The 21,081-nt window shown below is 36.0% G+C and overlaps 2 protein-coding genes across 2 annotated transcripts in view; both read right to left on the bottom strand.

Moving 5' to 3' along the window:
* The window catches only part of LOC134678692 (calaxin-like), a 63,357-nt gene extending 51,685 nt beyond the window's left edge, over nt 1–11,672 (bottom strand). The window contains exons 1-4 of the mRNA XM_063537346.1: nt 11,474–11,672; nt 10,221–10,290; nt 5,780–5,960; nt 4,816–4,926 (exon numbers count right to left, since the gene is read on the bottom strand). Of these exons, the coding sequence (XP_063393416.1) occupies nt 4,816–4,926; nt 5,780–5,960; nt 10,221–10,290; nt 11,474–11,594 (483 nt within the window). The 5' untranslated portion in view covers nt 11,595–11,672. The remainder of the gene's footprint in view (nt 1–4,815; nt 4,927–5,779; nt 5,961–10,220; nt 10,291–11,473) is intronic.
* A 6,911-nt stretch (nt 11,673–18,583) lies between these two features.
* Nucleotides 18,584–19,807, bottom strand: LOC134679328 (uncharacterized). The gene has a single exon (XM_063538231.1). The coding sequence runs from the start codon at nt 19,805–19,807 to the stop codon at nt 18,584–18,586; it is 1,224 nt and encodes a 407-aa protein (XP_063394301.1).
* Nucleotides 19,808–21,081: the final 1,274 nt, after the last annotated feature.

The raw sequence follows: 21,081 nt of genomic DNA, 5'->3' as shown, positions 1-21,081 counted from the left end.
TTTCTGATATAGGTACTTAGTCTGTTTAATCGAACTCTTTACATTAGTAACTGGCCACTTAACGATACAAATTTCCGATGAATAGAATTGTCTGATTTGTCATGTGCTGTCATGTTATGATGTACCATTATTTCGTGCGAAAATGGACAAAGATTTCGTAATTTCAATAAATCTTAAAAATCGCCGTACTCTCCTTCAAGATGGGTACCGATATAATGTCAGTAAAAAAACCGTAGCAGTGGAACTACGCTATGGCGTTGCGTCCACAGAATCTCGTGTACAGCATCTGTTACCACGGATGCATCAGAAAAGGCCATGTTTCGTTGGAGCGAACACACTTGTGAGAGAAATAAAAAAAATGAAGTGTTTCTGGCTTTACGTAAGTGCAAACAAGAAATTTGCAACGATTTTGCACCCATCCAAAGCACGTTTGAAAAACACATGGAACCTCTAAAAGTGAAAAATGAGACATTCATAGACGAAGTGCCCCTTTTTAGCCAAGTAAAGGACGGTCTCTACAAGGCAAGAAAAAGGCACCTGGGATCCAAAAAATTAAAATACAAAAACTTGGCTGATGTTGAAGTTCCTAAAGGCTTAGCTCGTAATTTTTTGGTGACTGATGATGGAGGACGTAAAAAATTTTAATTTTTTCTTCAGCAGTTGCCCGAGACTATTTAAGCACATTTAATGACGAGGAATTTTACTTGGGAGATGGCACATTTACGCTAAGCCCCGGACCCTTTGCCCAGCTTTATACAATTCACCTGGACTTAGGATCAAGCATGGACACGAATAACGTCGTTCCAATAGCATACGGTTTGTTGCCCAACAAAAATACAAAGAACTACGTGAGATTTTTCGAACTATTAAAACAAAAATTCAATATTAATATAAAACAATTTAAATGTGACTACGAGATAGCACCAATGAAAGCAGTGAAGAAAGTTTTTCCGGGAGTGGAGATTTTTGGTTGTTTTTTTTTCATTTTAAAAAAGCAAATGGCTAAGGATATCGGACTTTACAACACAAAGGATGGAAGGAGCACAACGCGGCTGATAACCAACTTGCCTCTACTGCCAGCCGAACTGATGCTCGAGGGATGGAGATCAATTATAGAAATAGCCCCACGTAATGATGACATGACCGAGTTTAAGAAATATTTTTTAAAATATTGGTTAAATCGATACCCAACCGAAATACAAAATAACACAAAATAAACATCGAACAACAAATTTACTAGAAGGGTGGCACAGACGACTCAAGTCTAAATTTCAACAAAGGCTAACTTTGTTAGAATTCGTCTTTAGAGTTAAAAAGGAAGCAATACATTTTGATTACATAATTCGGAATAGTCTATTTTTTTCATCAAGACAAAATAGACGCAACACGGACATTCTGTTCGACATAACGTATGAAAAGTATTTGGTCCAGGTGATCGTTGAAGACATTACTCCGCTGGAGTTACTAAAAAAAGTCGTCTACTTCAGATTAATAAGTAGATAAAGATGTCGTCAATAATTTTATTTTATACTATGTTATACGTTCTTTTATTATATTGTTGGCAAATAAGCGGACAGGCCACCTAAGGGCGCTGCCACACTGGCGATTTGCGAGCGAGTTGAAAGCGAGGCCAGAGCGCAACGAGTTCGCCGCGGGAACGCAAAGATTTCGCTGCGTACTGACATACTGGAATGGGAGCGAACTCGTTGCGTGCTCGCGGCGATATCGTTGCGTTGTCGCGGCGATATCGTTGCGTTGTCGCGGCGAACTCGTTGCGCGCTGGCCACGCTTTCAACTCGCTCGCAAATCGCCAGTGTGGCAGCGCCCTTAGGGGAAACATTCATCAGAAGTTTATAGGTATAAAATAAATACTATTTTGTTGTATTCTTATTTGAAATGTAAGTGAAGAGATTATTTTTAAATTTTCCCTAATTTGATTGTAATAAATGCCTTTAATTATAAAAGTTTGAAATAAAAACATATTTTACATACAAATCTATTTTATTCATATCAAATACCGCCAAAATTGTCTTACTTCGCCAAGGGTAAGGGTTCCTCCAAAATGTAACCAATCGTAATTAAATTTCGATAACTAATTAATAAATGAATGAATGAATGAATATTTTATTTATTACTGTACATATGGACACACTTTTATTAGTAGAGCTTACAAACTAAGGGGTTAGTAGGTAGGGTGAGTTGTTCATCAGTTATCGCTTGTATGGATAAATTTTCGCTATCGTTTCGTCTCAAAGTAGACATTTTTATACACTGCCGTTTTGCATTTTAGTCCAAAGTCAAACTATAATTTATAGACATTTTTATACCATGATAGTAGACATTATTATACTTCGACTTAATTATATTAAAACATTTATACTCATTGGCTTTATAAGACTTAGACATAATTATTTATTTCCTTTAGGCACTGGTCCCACCGCGAGCTAGTAAGCTATGAGCTATCGGCTATAAACACGAACAAAAGATAAGCACTCCCGTGTAAATAAAAGAGACACGGCGATATTTATAGCTCACCGCTGGGCGAGTAACTATAAATATCGCCGTGTCTCTTTTATTTACACGGGAGTGCTTATCTTTTGTTCGTGTTTATAGCCGATAGCTCATAGCTTACTAGCTCGCGGTGGGACCAGTGCCTTAAGTCCACAGTCGAATAAATCCTGGTGTCGTGACGTAGGATGACGATTTGACAATGACGAGTTTGTTTTTCCTCATATAAAAAAGTGCCTAACGCGCCTAAATAAGTTTTCACTTCAAAAATAAAAATACTAGTGAAATAATTAATACTATACTTTCCATTTTCTTTGTCTAAAATGGATAAATGTATCAGTAACCCACCTAAAACACTTACACGTACACGTATGTATTATTCTTCTAGATTTCGTTAGAAGACCTGAGCGAGATAATATTAAACCTCCTCACATCGGAGATTTCAGCCCCAGCGCATGATGAAAAGGCAATACCACCAGAAATCAATATAAATAATTCTGACTCTGACGATAACGACACTTCGGTGGTTAACTTAATACATTCTAATTATTTCCAACGTTTGTGTTTTATTATTTATTTATTTGTCGAGTGAAGCCACTGCGACCTAATCAATCAATGCAAAAATTTATTTAAAAATTTCATTAGGTGTAATATATAGGAGTCCTTTAATGATTCGGTCAAATTGTGTTTTTTGAAAAAATAATTATAGCCAGCCTTTTATGAATGTAGTATGATACCTTAGGGTATGGAGCTTTACGCACACTAGCGTCCCTGCCCCTCCCCCTGACGCAACCCCTCAACACTTTTCTCTAGGATCAATATTTCAAGCGATATTAAAGGAAGAAATTTAATTACAATCAGTTCACTCTACGAAAAACATATGGAACACTTTTCTCTTTTTAGGGTTCCGTACCTCAAAATTAAACTAAAAACCGGCCAAGCGCGAGTCGGACTCGCGTTGCAAGGGTTCCAATTTTTAACAATGTATTTTAATATCAATAATATATAGAAAATTTTATATCGACTATTTATTTACAAGAACATCAAGAACTTATTTTGCTATGAGCCTTATTTTACGAGTCATTTACGAAAACCTAAAAATAGGGACCTGGAATTGATTATAATTAACTTACCCCCTTTAATACCTCTTTAAATATTGATCGTAGCGAAAAAGTGTACAGACCTTTTTTGTGGACAATTTTATGTTTAATATTTATGTAGAATATTGTATTGCAACGGGCCACCGTTTACGAGTTATTTACGAAAAACTAAAAAAAAAGTGACCTGTGAACTGATTGTAATTAACTTTCTTCCTTTAATATCGCTTGAAATATTGATCCTAGAGAAAAGTGTTCTAGATGTTTTTTGGAGGAAATTTTATGTAGATAATTTATTCTTAAAAACCTATTTTGCTATGGAACACCGTTTACGAGTTATTTACAAAATACTAAAAAGGGACTTTAAAATTGATTATAATTAACTTACCCGCTGCTTTGTCTTTTTAAATATTGATCCTAGCGAAAAGTGTTCTAAATGTTTCTTGTAGGAAATTTTACGTTTATTATTTATGTATAAGATTTTTTTTGCTATGAGTCATACTTTTCAAATTATTAACGAAAAAATTAAAACAAGGAACCTTAGAATTTATTATAATTAACTTTCCCTCTTTATTATCTTTTTAAATACTGATCCCTGCGAAAAGTGTACCACGTCTTTTTTGTTCAAAATTTTGTTTAGATAATTAACGTCTAACAACATTTTTTGATATTGGCCACCGTTTATGAGTTATTTACGAAAACCTAAAAAACGGGACCTTAGAAGTGAATATAATTAAATTTCCCGCGTTAAAATCTCTTTGAATATTGATCCTAGCGAAAAATTGTACTGGATCTTTCTTGTAGGCAATTTTATGCATAATACTTATGTAATAGAACATTTTTTGCTATGCGCCACCGTTTAAGAGTTATTTACGAAAAACGAAAAAAGGGACCATCAATGTCAAATATCTCACTTCCGGTCAAGATTTCGATCGAGCAACCGGCAAATTCGGATTCAGCGGGGTCTAATTAGGTTAAAAAACTCGGTTGCCAAAAAGTAATATGCTTTGCCAGTCGAAATCGATTTTATGAAAAATATGACCAGTCTAATATGTAGTATTAATACTATTAATAATTATAAGTATTATTGTTATAATACTTATAATCACGTTTTAGTTATAGATGTTATAGATATAGCTAATTTAGTTAAAAGTAAATATAACACAAACTTGCTTTTAGTTCGTGGTAATATTGGATAGAAAAAGCCTACCTTAACTGCTTCTTCGACGTCGTCGTCTCGGGATGCTTTTGCCAGGCTTTTCTTCATCAGCTGGTACATTGTTTCCCTTCGTAAATGACCTTCACTCAACAAGTCGTAGCACTGCCGTGAACCAAAAGTGCATAATTATTATATTCTTAAAAAACAAGCTGTGTGTGGTGATTTAAACAGAACAGAATAACATTTAACGGTCTCCCACCATAGTCGGTAGTGACCCTACTTACGAAGCAGCAAGTGCCGGGTCCGAATCCTGGTAAGGGCATTTATTTGTGTGTTCCTGAGTTATGGATGTTCTCTATGTTAGGTTAGATCCATAGAGAGAAGAGAAGTATGTATGTATCTATAAGTATAAGTATATACACGGTGTAACATGAGGAAAGCGAATAATTATTTACCCACGCATTTCTGAGGTCAAAAGAAGTAAAAAATGTAATATTAATATTAGTTTAGGTCAAATTCGCCATAAAAATTTTTTTCAATTTATTTAATGTATTTGTACTTAAAAAATAAATGTTATTGGTAAACTTGTCACTTAAAATTGATTTTTAAATTTTTATTCGTAAAACCTAATTTTTCAAAAAAAATTCTTGTCACTTTTTGACATCTATCAATAAGGATATTTAGACTACGTCCCTTAGCAGCAACATCACCATCAAAAAGGCCTTTTACACTATGTAACAATAAGAACTTGTTTTTTTTTTAATTAATAATATCTCTGAAACTAAGCGAATTTCAAAAAAGTTTATGGGACACTTTTGTCTCTAAATATGATCAGGAATACGCTGTTAAAATTATTCGGTTTCCTCATGTTACACCGTGTATATGTATCCTCAATTTATAAAGATAAAGCCTACCTACTAAGACATATATGTAATATGTCACGGTCACGTTAACTTTTCTAAGCATCCAAGTGTAGGTATACCATATCTAAAGAACGACATAGATAAGTAATTACCGTGAATGCGTATGTGATACGCTCCTCCAGGTTTCCTCGCAAATAGAGGGACATGGCCTTGGCGAAGGTGGCCATCGTGACGTAGGGCGACGTGCCTCGGTCCAGCGCAACCATGACGCGCTCCATCATGTATGCGTCCGTCATGCCCAGCCCGGTATGCAGCACGTCACGGAAGTGACCACTGTTAACAAGAGCTCATTGATCTATTTTGTTTTATATGTAATTTTTAACATCTGCTGGAGGACTTCCTGGGAGGAGGAGTTATGAGCCATCTTAAGAAACCCAGTAAGTACTGTTTGCCATTTACACTGCATTGCATCACATTCATTTATTTTGGACAAAGAGTTATTTTTATTTTATTGTGCCACTAATTCGAATACGAATCAAGTATTAGGTATATATACGAGGGTCGCACTGAAATATTCGGGAATGGGACACTTAGAAATAACATAATAGAAAGAGGCATATAATTTATAAAAATGTAACTCTTTATAAAACTTTTAAGGTATATTTCATTTGGTTGTCATTTGTATTTAAGAATTACTGGCAATTTGAAAATTGTATGTCGAACATTATTTGAATTTTTGGCAAAGTGATTTTTCCGATCAAATTTTTAAACGGTTTTCAATATGCCCTCAGCGAACAAATAAAAGTTACAATGGGCTTCTGTTATTTTTTTATGAACTAGAGTTCATCGTACGCTCGTTTGCGGTTAAAATTAAATATGAAAGTCACTTTCATTTTATCCCATAGATGATCTTAAAGAAGCATGTCATTCCAAAGCGACGTCAAAAATTAAAATCGCATTTGTGCTGTTAATTAAAAAGACTGCCAAAAAAGTTGCATATCGGCAGATTTCGACATTCCTAAATATTCATATGACAACAGTAAAAAAATATTATATATATATATATATATGTAAAAAAAACTTCAATTCCGTTGGCTACTCCACGAATTTCATACAAAACCACTAAGGCTCCAAAATCGCCATACAAAAAGGACTTTGGGATTATGAGCCGTGTGCATTACAGAATGATTACTTTCAAAAGAAAATTTATATGCGTGGTCAGTTTGAGATTAAGTATGCATTAAAATAAAGATTGACTGTCTAGATGCGACAGTATTCTCTATTCCCGACATTTTCAGTGCAACCCTCGTAAATGCAAGTGTCCTGACTGACTGATTCATCAACGCAGAGCCGAAACTACAAAAGCCAGAAAGTTGAAATTTGCACACCAGGTTGCATTTATAAATTGTACAAGAGATAAGAAGCGATTTTAAGAAATTCAACCCCTAAGGGGGTTAAAAGGGGGATGAAAGTTTGTATGGGGTTAAAGTTTTCTTTTAAGCTAGGAATTTGAAACTTCGTAAAAAGATATATTATTAAAATACAAGAAAACTAATTTCAGCGTTTTTGAAAATTCATCCCCTAAGGTGGCGAAAAAGGGGTTGAAAGTTTGTATGGATATCAAAAAAATTTTCAAGTGGTGGACTTGAATCTTTGTATTTAGAGATATTATTAGAAGACAGGAAAAGTAATTTCAGCGTTTTGTAAAATTCATCCCCTAACAGGGTTAAAAAGGGGGTGAAAATTATAATCCATTACAAATGCTTTGAAACTTCGTAGAAAGGCATAATAGCCGATTACAAAAAAAGTGATTGCAACGTTTTTGGAAATTCAACCCCTAAGGGGGTTAAAAAAGGGATGAAAGTTCGTCTTCGGGTGCAAATTTTATTTTAAGTTAGGAACTTGAAACTTTGTAAAAAAGTATCAAATTCAAATACAAGAAAACTAATTTCAGCGTTTTAGAAAATTCATCCCCCAAGGTGGTGAAAAAGGGGTTGAAAGTTTGTATGGGTATCAAAAAAAAATTCGAGCGCGGGACTTGAATCTTTGTATTTGGGGATATTATTAGAAGACAATAAAAGTAATTTCAGCGTTTTGTAAAATTCATCCCCTAACAGGGTTAAAAATGGGATGAAAGTTTGTATGGGGTTAAAGTTTTCTTTTGAGCTACGAATTTGAAACTTCGTTAAAAGATATATTATTAAAATACAAGAAAACTAATTTCAGCGTTTTTGAAAATTCAACCCCCTAAGGTGGTAAAAAAGGGGTTGAAAGTTTGTATGGATCTCAAACATTTTTTCGAGTGTGGGGCTTGAATCTTTGTATTTAGGGATATTATTAGAAGACAGGAAAAATAATTTCAGCGTTTTGTAAAATTCATCCCCTAACAGGGTTAAAAAGGGGTTGAAAGTTTGAATCCATTACAAATGGTTTTGAAACTTCTTAGAAAGGCATAATAGCCGATTACAAAAAAAAGTGATTGCAACGTTTTTGGAATTTCAATCCCTAAGGGGGTTAAAAAGGGGATGGAAGTTCGTCTGCGGGTGCAAATTTTATTTTAAGCAAGGATCTTGAAACTTTGTAAAAACGTTTTAAATTAAAATACAAGAAAACTCATTTCAGCGTTTTTGAAAACTCATCCCCTAAGGTGGTGAAAAAGGGGTTGAAAGTTTGTATGGATATCAAACATTTTTTCGAGCGCGGGACTTGAATCTTTGTATTTGGGGATACTATTAGAAGACAATAAAAGTGATTTTAGCGTTTTGTAAAATTCATCCCCTAATAGGGTTAAAATGGGTTTCAAAGTTTAAATCCATTACAAATGCTTTGAAAATTCTTAGAAAGGCATAATAGCCGATTACAAAAAAAAAGTAATTGCAACGTTCTTGGAAATTCAACCCCTAAGGGGGTTAAAAAGGGGATGAAAGTTCGTCTTCAGATGCAAATTTTATTTGAAGCTAGGAACTTAAACTTTGTAAAAAGGTATTATATTAAAATACAAGAAAACTGATTTCAGCGTTTTTGAAAATTCATCCCTATGGTGGTGAAAACGGGGTTGAAAGTTTGTATGGATATCATGCATTTTTTCGAGCGCGGGATTTGAATCTTTGTATTTGGGGATATTATTAGAAGACAATAAAAGTGATTTCAGCGATTTATAAAATTCATCCCCTAACAGGGTTAAAATGGGGTTCAAAGTTTGAATCCATTACAAATGCTTTGAAACTTCTTAGAAAGATATAATAGCCGATTACAAAAAAAAGTAATTGCAACGTTTTTGGAAATTCAATCCCTAAGGGGGCTAAAAAGGGGATGAAAATTCGTCTTGGGGTGTAAATTTAATTTTAAGCCAGGAACTTTAACTTTTTGGAAAAAAGGTAATAAATTAAAAAACATGAAAACTAATTCAAGCATTTTTGAAAATCATCCCCCAAGGTGGTGAGAAAGGGGTTGAAAGTTTGTATGGAGATCAGATATTTTGTGAGTGCGGAATGCGGAACTTGAATCTTTGTATAAGGGCATAGTTACCTATTATGAGAATACAAGAAAAGTAATTTCAGCAACCAACATCAAAATCCACTTGACTTAAAACTTCATACAACTTGCTAAAAAAGAAAAGTACTTAATTTCAACATTGCTTGGATATGAAAATTATAGGTACTAAAGATGTAAAATGTTGAAGATAAGATTCCACGCGGACGAAGTCGCGGGCAACAGCTAGTTAGGTATAAATGAGATTTAGTTTTAAAATACTGACATATTTATAACTAAATATTTTAGTTTAGGTATGCTTAAAAATATGTAATTTGAGTGAATGAGCCGTTTAAATTATTTTTACAAAATTTTCAATCGTGGCTTAATGCTGGAAGGGTCTGTGCCTTCACTGCCTTTGATGTATGTCTAACCTGTCAAGGAATTATAATATGGCGCACGAATGTTAGAAATGTCACCGTCTTTATGAATTATAGTTCATTTTTTTAGCATTAGAAAGAACTTGCAAGATGGTAAGCGATCTTAACATGTCTTTTAATTGAAAACGCTTTATAAAAATCAGTAACTAAGGTACTTGCGCCTAATAAGGCCCACTTTTAATTTTATTTTTTTCTATTTTGATATGAACTTGCAATTTTGTCTATGGTACTAACCAAACATGGGCGAGAAATTTAAAGTCATTTACACTTATAAAAGTATGAAATTTTGAAATTGAGCAAACTTTAAAACTGGGCCTTATTAGGTGCAAGTACCTTATTACTTTTGAAAGCAGAACAATATAAATGATCGTATTAGATTCATAATTGTTACATATTTGGCGAACATTATTTTTAAAATGTGTTTTTCGATTAAAGACACATCAAGATTGTTTACCTTATTTCTAATGCAAAAAAAACGAACTATAATTCGCTTAAAAATAGCATTCTTCGCAAACGTGATGAAAAACATTGTAAGAATAAAAAACCGGGGGTAAGAATAAAAAACCTCGTCTCCAAAATTTCACTCACCCCCCATGCACTATAACTTTATGCTACCGATCGTCTCCAGTAAATAATATAATTTAAAATATATAAATAATTCTACGTTACCATAGACACTAACCGTGAAATCAAATCAGCCCCGGCCGGTTTCTCATCACGCTTTTGTATCTTGAAAAATATCACCATTATTTCTGAAACAAAGCATTTTATGTTAAACATTGGGTACGATGGGACAGCAATAGCAATAGGTGACAGATTGTAACAAAGAGTCAGCTTGGCTAATAAAAGCATTAATTTAAAAGCTTGCTACAATGTGTCAACACCCACTAGTTTTATGTCAAGACTCATCTTTTGAACAAAGAATTTTGGACAATACTTATTATATATTAAACTATAGGTTAGGTACTTAATACTAGAAACACCTTTACTAAGAACTTTGATGGACAACCTTTAAAGTGAAGCGACCTTCATAAAGAGTACAGTTCGTTAGTACAAAATCGCATCGTAATTATGAGTAATACAAGATCATTTACTTTCTTACTTTTGTCGAATTTGGCCTCATATAAACACGCTTATACTTACTGAATGAAAATATAGACCACGTCATAGCATTGCCACAAAAAAGTAGGTACTTGTTACCACAGAGTAAGAGGTAGATTTGCTATGAGAAAAAAACTGACTGATAAAGAGTGACTTCACGATGAGCCGATTTCCCACTCACTGACCGGGTTTAAGAGTCCGCAGCTAGCTCGGTTCTTCATACAAACGTAGTTACGCTCTCATTTTAAAACGATTAGCTAGTTTGCTTTGAAAATTTATACTTACAATAGGATAAGGTATATCTATGCCTGTAATTAGTTTATGTAGCTTCAGATACCATAGTTTAAAAAATACAGCGAATTTACATTTTTATACAAAATTTTGTTTTGCTTTATTTTGTTTGGTTTATAAGCTGGAGCTATATAAACTAATTACAGGCATAGTTATATCTCATGTCACTGTATTTGCAAAGTTTCATTATAATCCAACACTTAGTTTTAAATTTAACGTTTAGTTTGTTTAATATTTTATTTTGTTTAAAATTTTAATATTTTATTTAAAATGAAGATGAAACTCCGTTTGTATGGGAAGGTGAAATTCGGGCGAGCTTATGTGAATGACTGCGAGTCGTGTATAAATACGAGAAAATCGACGAGTTGGGAAATCAGTTTTCTCTTACGCGGTTCTCACACTGATGCGAATTCGTCCCTCCGGTGTATGAGCATGGCAGAGCGTTAAGTGCGTACAACTCACACACCGGAGGGATGCAATTTCGCGTCCAATGTGAAGACCGCCTTAGCGAGCCTACCTTTCAACTCTGTGCTTGTTACATACGTTCTATTTCATCAAAATTAAAATGCGTTTCTTTCTGTATCTCTGCCCAGGTTTGTCCATGTTTCTTTCGGAAGCGGATTTCCTCCATAGGGTCCAAAGATGAATCCAATGAAGCCGACATCGTGTGTAGTTAATTATCACTTCGAATAATATTACCGCTGTGAAAAACTTGCGCAATGTTTATCTTTTTATTTAAGCCGAATCAGTTATTTTGTATAGTACCTATTTGTGTCCCAAGACAAGCCCAAAACGGAATCAATTTTTATATTACTCAAAATCGAATTTTCACTAAAATGTCAAAAGTTGGCAATTTTGTTACCGGCTGTCAGTAGGCAGTGCCAATCATGTGAAAAGGTTACATATTTGTTTATGATAATATTTCATGGCTGGCCGAATAACCGCATACTACAAATAAAATGTGTTGTACAGTCGACGTCAAAGATATGTTTACACTTTTGCACCTTACTCCTTTGTAATAAGGCGGAAAGTGTAAACATATCTTTGACGTCGTCTGTACAATGGCGTTCAAAAGTGCATGAATAGATGTCGACCGTAATGTCCGTAATGCCTTACTTAATATAACGGTTGAAACATCTCCATGCACTTTTGAATGCCAGTGTACAGTAAAGTGTAAAATATGGGTGTAGACAAGTTACTTACTCAAAAATATGTCCCATAATTCTTAATTCTCTGACATAAGAGCTATGGGACATATTAGTGAGATGATTTGTGCACCCATATTTTTACACTTGACTGTACATTGTGAAAGACTATATAGTAGTATACCCTATAATGGACGTGGAACCAGTAATGGGACAAAAACACATAATTCCTCTAAAATAAAAGTATCTAAAAGTTTATAAACACTGGCTGTATATTATCATAAATAAGAGTCCTAGAGCTGTTTCAGTTTAAAGTTTCATTTGGTTGCTTTTTAAGAAATTGGCGTCAACCCAAAAGTTGTCGTGTCACTGAAAAAGAATACCACTACGAATTCTTAACAACTTCGCTAAGAGAGGTGAGTTAATTTATTAAATTTTAATTAATCGAACGAGCGAGCGAAGCGAAGCGAAGTTCTTACATTCGACTTGGATCACGCGGCTGGCTAGCGGCACGTCCCGGCATTTCGATGTTTTTAAGCTGAACTGTCAGAAGATAGTTTGATACTCAAGAACTTAAGTAAATTTGTTCTAATTTAAATGAAATTGGGTAAACGTGTAGTTGAGGGCATTATATTTTAGTCATTAAATTTTGAGCAGGCTCGAACAAGAGGTTATTGAGCTAGAAGAGCTTAAAATGCTAAAAAGCCATTTGTGAGGGGTCTTGCTATTCTGGTCATTTTTATTGCAAAAAAGTATGGTCGAGTTTGGTGTCAAATGAAAGTGCTCAGTTTGTTACACAATTATAATATTGTCTTTTTAATTTTAGATTGTTTTCAAAAATGATGACTATTTTGGAATTCAAGATGGCGGCCATGCACTATGTCATAAAAGTCGTCATGGATGTCGTTTTATAGGCTTTAGGGGGCGCAGATTTCGAAAATGATGACCATTTTGGATTCTAAAATGGCGAACATGCACTATGTCATAAAAGTCGACATGGATGTCGTTTTATAGGTTTTGGGGGGCGCAGATTTCGAAAACGATGACTATTTTGGAATCCAAGATGGCAGCCATGCACTATGTCATAAAAATCGTCAGGGATGTCGTTTTATAGGTTAAAGGGGGCCCCAATTTCGAAAATGATGACCATTTTGGAATCCAAAATGGCGGCCATGCACTATGTCATAAAAGTCGTCATGGGTGTCGTTATATAGGTTTTAGGGGGCACAGATTTCGAAAATGATGACCATTTTGGAATCCAAGATGGTGGCCATGCACTATGTCATAAAAGTCGACATGGATGTCGTTTTATAGGTTTTGGGGGGCGCAGATTCCGAAAATGATGACTATTTTGGAATCCAAGATGGCGGCCATGCACTATGTCATAAAAGTCGTCATGGATGTCGTTTTATTGGTCATGATCATCATTTTCGAAATCTGCACACCTGTTTCAAATAAGGTATAGGTAGATGCATCCTAGTAAGTCAACAACATCTATATCTACTATCGAATTGTACTTTTGATAGTAGTAGTACGAAATGTAATCTGAAAGGAGTCAAGTAATATATTCCTGTAATGAGGAATCTACATTGATTCCAATTACTAGTAATTGTAGTATTCGAAAATTGATTCCTGATTCCTCATATTATGGAATTGTACTTAGTAATTCGGTATTGTTAGATTACAAAGTAATCTGGGAATCGGTAATCAGATTACAAAGTAATATCAAGTAATCTTGGAATCAGGAATCAATTACGAAATGCCCATCTCGGACTAAGTAGCACTGCATTCAATTGATCTTTTTGGCGAACCGCGAGTTCACAGTTCGGGGCGAACTACTAGTTAATACTTGATGAAAACTAGAATGTGTTTTGTTAATTGCATTTACCATGAGATAAGGTATACAACACACCTATGTTGTGACTCCACAGATGTAAAAAAATAGTGGTATTTGGCCCAATCCCATTATAGGAGCTGTAAAACTGCGTACCTCCTATGATGGGACAATTAGGATTGTTCATTTTTTTTAGACCCCCATTTTTATTTTATTTTCTGAAAATATAGGTTAATTTAAGATACCAATTTGAATGATTTAGTAATCCGAGGCTCGGTTGAATATTTATAATTTATTGAAAATATGAGATACGACTTCTCGTAAATTACATGTCATCGGCTGATTAGGATAATGCACAAGCAACAACAAGCATTAAAAAAAATAGTTGTCATTGTCAATTGATTGTAATGTCACCTGTCGACAATGTCAGTGTCACGTGTTTCTATAAATAACAATCGTCTGGAATGGAAAACTCGTTTATTTTGAATCATTAATTTCAAAATACCTACGCTATAAATTTGAGAAAGCTGATTCCAGAAATCTGCCGAAGTTATATAATATAACTTAGTTTTATTGGACTATGTATCCATATAGCATCCTCCAACCATAACTTGGCTGAAATCAAGGGAGCAAAAATACAAATGTAAGTTACCTACATCATATATATTTTAACTGATTCGATTTGTAAGAAGATTGGATTCATAAAATCGTTACAAGCGTCCATTGCTAAAGGTAGCTTAGCACCCAGTGGGTGCTTTCTACCGGCTTGTCACCATTGTTTGGATATTGTGCTACGTACTTATACTACTATATTAGGAACATGCCAATTTTGCTAATTATATCCGAATATTTCAGGTCATCGTGATTCCTATTTAGATACAGCTGTGAGATATGTAACTGCACTTGGGCCCAGAACAAAGTTGAGCATTTTGTATTGAAACGAACGTCATATTAATTATTAATCGTCGTAATACTTTACGACCGTAAATAATGCCTGGGAACAGAGTAAATAACAAACCATACACTTCTCTTCTGGATGGTCAACAAGAAGCCATCATTGTCAGATGCTCGTGCAGAACATGATAAACATACATTTAATGTAAAGTTACAATTTTTTTTGGAAACATATATAACATATTTCCCAAATTAATAAAAAAGTAGGTAAACAAAAACATGTTTTATTATTCACAACTCTTTATTAAGTCTTGTCCAACATGATATCAGCAGCTTGAACTGCAACATGTACCTGGAAATTAGAAATTATATCTTTTTAAAGCAGTTTCAGGCTGAATTTTGAGTACGGCTATGTATTCTTGTATATTCCTTCTTTCTAGTAGGCACCATCTCTGTTTAACGGTTTGCCTTTAGATACTCTGGCTACATTACCACAGAAAATAAATAGATACCACGACCCTACCAATAAAGTGCGCTTTTAAATACTTAATTGTAGTAAATTAATATTAATTTTATACTTACATCGACGTGATTCTCACAGCAATACTGTGTGTAACACGTGAAGTAGGTAGGTATTCCAAGTTTAATTCACGGCACCATCTTTCACGTCGTAGGTCTTCGTGGATTCGAACTATTATTTTTGTGAATCATTCCCACACATAGGAACAAGGTTTTTGATATATTATTAAGCAATGAAATCTACTGTTTATTATTATGATCTTCAAGATTTCTCTTTCTCAGCCTAAGCTGGTAATTAATATTATCTACGGGCCGGAGCCAAGTAGATGATATGTGCAATTAGGTTTGACTATTTTTTTCATCCTCTTATTATTATTAATTCTTTATTTCAGATAAATTTTATCCATACAATTGTTAGTTTGGCTTATGACTACGTTATTTACTTACTACTACTACATTAAATAACTATTTAATAATTATTAGGTCAACCCAAAATTTCAGGAAGGTACAATCCACCCTCTCTGCTATGACCTTAAGTATACTGTTGTGACTGCCCCGCACCCGACACAACAGAGACGCTATTCGTTTACGCCGGATGGCATAGAAGTCATCAGTTCGTTCCGCGGCGAACATCCCTGAAGCGCTGCAGTAACGGGGCAGTCCCAACAGCATCCTGAAGGCGTCGTTGTATTGGATTCGGAGGGCGTTGTATGCCTTTTGAGTATAGTTGACCCATAGACTGCTCGTGTAAAATACTTGACAGTACGCCTTGAAAAGGGTAATTTTGACTTGTTTCGAACAGCGAGCAAATCTACGGGCCAACATGTTACTCCGCACCGCCAGCGCCCTCCTTTCCCTTTCAATGTCGAGGTCATCTTTCAAATTTTCACACAGGATGTGTCCCAAGTATTTAAATTGTGTAACTCTTTCCAGTGATTTACCATTCAGTTGTATTTTGTGGTACACATTGGGATTCATCCTGTGTGACCTGAAAACCATGTATTCACTTTTACCGGCATTGTAAATAAGTCCATGTTTTTTCGCATATGACTCACACGTTTTCAGCATTTGCCTGAGAGCACATACCGAGGGGCTCAGCAACACCATGTCGTCCGCGTAGCTAATATTATTGACGCTAACTCCATCTACATGACAACCCACATGCATGTTGCTGAGCTCCTCGATCAGACCGTTAACATACAAGTTGAAGAGCTTAGGGGAGGTCAACCCCCCCTGCCTCACCCCGCACTCCAACCTGTATGCTCCCGACAGTGAGTCATTCCATTTAACGTAGTTAAACTGATTATTGTACCAATACTTAAGAACACCTATGAGCTCACGTGGTACACTCGTGCTAGCTAGCTTATCCCACAGGATACCATATGACACCAGATCAAAGGCCTTGGAGAGATCCAGGAAGCATGCGTACACCGGTGTACTTCTGTCGGTATAGTACTTGACGGTATGCTTTATACTCAGAATGGCCGTCTCGGTTGACACCCCCTGCCTGAACCCAAACTGTGCATCGTGCAAGTCTAGGTATTTACCGAGACGGTAGTCAAGCAGACCGTCCAGCACCTTTGCTATAATCGTGGCCAATGAAATGGGTCTATAGTTTCCTTTATCAGAGAGATCACCGGTTTTGTTCTTAACTATTGGCACAACGATCGTTTTTAACATATCATGCGGCAAATACGAGTGACTAATACACATCGAATAGAACATGGCTAAGACTCTCGGCATGTGCGCACCAGCCATCTGCAGATGCTCGATGCTGAGACCATCATGCCCAGGTGACTTACCTCTAGTCATATGAGAAATTATATTTGACACTTCTTTGACAGTAAAACTTGTCACCTTGGCCTCCGGAGGAACCTCAGCATCGAGCGCCGGCAGCGTATGCCCCAACGGCGATTGCACCATAAAGTGGTTTTTAAACATATCCGCAATAGTTTTAGCATCAGTATTTCCGTCAACAGCCGCCGGCAAGCCAGGTCGAATATTTAGGTCGTTTGTACATTTCCAAAATGTTTTAAAATCATTTTTTGACCGATGTAAGGCTATTGTGTCCATCTTAATTTGGTCTTGATGGTTTTGACACCATCTCAACCTAGATTTGAATAGCTTCCGACTTTCACACATTTCTTTATGTACATAACCTGTCATAGGTCTTCCATGAAGTACCCACGACTGGAACTTCAACCTGGCCCACCTGTGGGCATCGCTAACGTGTTTGTTCCAACCAGTTATATACCCCTTTTTTCTATTGACCGTCTTTTTGGAAGTACTTTTTGAGGCATCAGTTAATATATCTGTTATTTGTTTATATAACCGGTCTATTATCAAACGATGTCCATTATTACTACAAAAAATATCACAACAATTAGTAAATTCTGGAGGAAAATTTATATCTTTCAATTTTGTATTACATATTTCACGATATTTGGCTATTTGATCGGGCTGCCTAACACCCCATTTTACATTATTACACTTTGATTCACTAATTAAAACTTTTTGCATATTTACGTCCAAAACACATTCTAACTCAATTGGAAAATGGTCCGACCAGAAAACGTCGTTATGTATTTTTACCCCTCGTATAGTATTGAGGACACTTTCTGATACTAAACAGTGGTCCAACCACCGTTTCGACCCGTGAGCATCACTCATAAACGTGTAACTGTCCGAGCCTAGTCCTAACGTTATAATATCCGCACAGTATAGGCTTTGCTCCGCACAAAAAGTCAAAAGTTCCTTACCGAATTTTTCCCCTGGATGTGCATTATAATCACCCAGCACGAAAACAGATTCCACATCGTAATTCTCTATTACTGCACTTACTTCGCCGAGACACTGTGTAAACTCCGGTAGATTGTCACTTACGTCAACTGGCATGTAAACACTCATAATAACTAGGTGGTGATCTTTAACGCACGCTTTGATCGCAGCTATACGTGGATTACCGCACTCAATCACTGACACTGAATCAAACAGGTTATTACGCCACAGAAGCGCCACTCCTCCGTAGGGCCGCCCGCGCAAGATTCCCGCCGATGTGTCCACCGCTGAGGTACCCGTGTAACCGAAGTCCTTATGAATGGATCCTAGGTATCCTAGGTCGTGTTTTAACAACCACGTTTCTTGGAGAGCTACGACATCGGCGAACTCGCATAATGATCGTACACACTCGACGGATCGCTTAAGCGATTTACAATTAAATGACACTAGTTTGGTAGAATTTGCTTGACTTTTACTTCCCATTTATTTATGTTTAAATTTGCCTTCAGAAACAGTCTCCCGTGAATCCGGCCTACTGTTGTTTCTATAAACATACTTGCGAAACTTTATACCGTCTGGCCATAAGTTGTCACTTAAAAACACTTCTAACTTGTCTTTGTTTACATACAACTTATAGGCTTTGTACCATTTCTCTTTCCTCATTTGGATCATTTCGAGTGTAACGTCTTCTTGCGTTTTATTTTTAATATACTGCGCGATGTCAGAAGGAGACGTGGCCGGGTCCACATATGTGATAAATAGCGGTATTTTTGGGCACGCAGCTTTAAACTTTCCAGTGGGACTGATTATAGCCGTACCGGTTTTACCTATAAAGCGGTTTTTAGACTTCCGAGATCGCACGAGAGTCCAGGTCTTGTCATCTTTCTTTTTATTCCAAGTGCCATCTCGAACGACTTCCGCAGCCGTTCTAATGTTTTGATGTGAATTATTTACCGAACTAGAACCGGAGCTCGTCATGTTATCTGTATTGTCTCGCGCAGGTGTTACACTCCGCCGAGCGGGGGCTACTATCTTCGGCGGTGCTAATTCGATATCGACTGAGCACTCAGTGCTATTTATTACACTACCGTGCATATTTTCTGCCGGCGCAGGTGGGAGTGGGACAGATGAACCCTTGCTGCGTGTAGCAGGCTGCGCATTAGAAAGAGTAGGCAAATCGTTCTTAATGTACCCACTTGTCGTCTCCAGTAAGTTTTCGTTTTCCTCAGTTATGGATACCGAATCGCCACGATGAATCAGCGCATATGGTCCACTATCGTATACAAAGGCACCTCTTTTGTTGTTTACGTTTGCATTACTTTGTAAAAAAGAATCATATCTGCACTCATTAATTGTACGTTTGGCCTCTTCCAGCTGATCGATTGTCGCATAGGTTTCTTTAATGCACTTAAGGTCCGATTTAATCGAGCTCAGGTCTTTAAGTAATCGCGATATGTCGACATGATCTAAATCAACTGCAGGCAGCTTAAATAAATCTTTAGCGACAAAAATAGGCATTAGCTCGGGGTCCGTATCTGCGAACAGCACTATAATATCCTCTAGATTCCTTTGTGACTTGCCATCCTTACGCCTTGATATTTTTCGTTTGTCCGTTGGGACCGATTCAAATAGCAACGACTTTGCATTTTCGATGTCTTCGTCTGAGAATGCAGACACACATATACGGATAATCGAATCGTTGTCCATTAATCGCACTTTATTTTGTATAAACGTCAATAACTCGTTAATCACTATGTTGCACGATGCACATTTTAACACTTTAAAATTCGACATTGCGCGCTGAGTTAAACGTCACACGCTTGCGATCGGTACCGCGCTTGCGCACAGACTGGGTAGTTTAGGTATTAATTATAAATCAAATTGTAACAAACAAGCGCAGCGGTTTAACTGAAAAATTTTGTTATGACAATCGATGACAATGATAACTTTGACAATACGTGTGTGATGGATTTATTTACTATGGTTCGATAACTTTTATTATGCAATGACTTTACATTCAGCCCAGGAGAAGGTCAAACTAAGGTCATAAGGATATTTGTTGAAATATCTTCAATCCTCAATTATTATATCGCAGCAAATGTCGGAAACTGTTTAAAAACCTTATATCTCGAAATGGTTTTCGAAATAGAACATTTGAAAAAAAATGAACAATCCTAATTGACAGAATGATGCTTGCCATGCCATAATTTCATGTTTAAACAATACAGAAGTAAAATGTAGTTACGAAATATGTCAATTAGGAGGTATTCTCGGACTTCGGATAAATTAATATCGTTTTTCCAAACTTTTATTATGAAGTTTGTTTCACTGCGGTGCAGGAAACTTCTTCATGTATAACGGAAGTACTATTTATACGGTAATTAAAAGCTTGTTTAAAATCATAACAATACTTCATATATTTTCTATATCGCGTCAAGTGACAAAAGACATGTAAACAACATTGCTAAGCAACTACCAGAAATCACCTAATCATACAAGTAGGTATGCAAAGATTGTAAAGGAGGTCAACATATCATCTTCACATCCACAATACTTTTTTTTCCTTTACAAGTCTTGAAGTCCAATTCTTTTGCTTAATGTTGTTAGCCTTGGTCCAAACAATGGCTTGGTAAACATGTCCGCTAATTGTAGTTCAGATGAGACTTGCTTAAGAACGAAGTCGCCATTCTGTAAGCACTCTCTGATAAAGAAGTGTTTAATTCGTATATGTTTCGTCCTCTTGTGGAACTCGTAAGGCGGATTCTCGGAAAGCTTAATTGTTGATTCATTGTCCACATAAATGGTTGGTTTTTCAATGAATCCAGTCAACTCTTCTAGGAGTTCTTTAAGCCATAACGCTTCTCTCGCAGTTTCCGTTAATGCTACCAGTTCAGATTCTGTTGACGAGATAGCGACGGTCGGTTGCTTCTGGCTTTTCCACATTATGGGACCATTGAATAAGAAAATCATCCCTGATGTTG

This window comes from Cydia fagiglandana, chromosome Z (genome assembly GCF_963556715.1).
Source record: "Cydia fagiglandana chromosome Z, ilCydFagi1.1, whole genome shotgun sequence".
Lineage (NCBI taxonomy): Eukaryota > Metazoa > Arthropoda > Insecta > Lepidoptera > Tortricidae > Cydia > Cydia fagiglandana.
The sequence above is the reverse complement of the archived record's forward strand: the minus strand, read 5'-3'. Positions and strand labels throughout refer to the sequence as shown.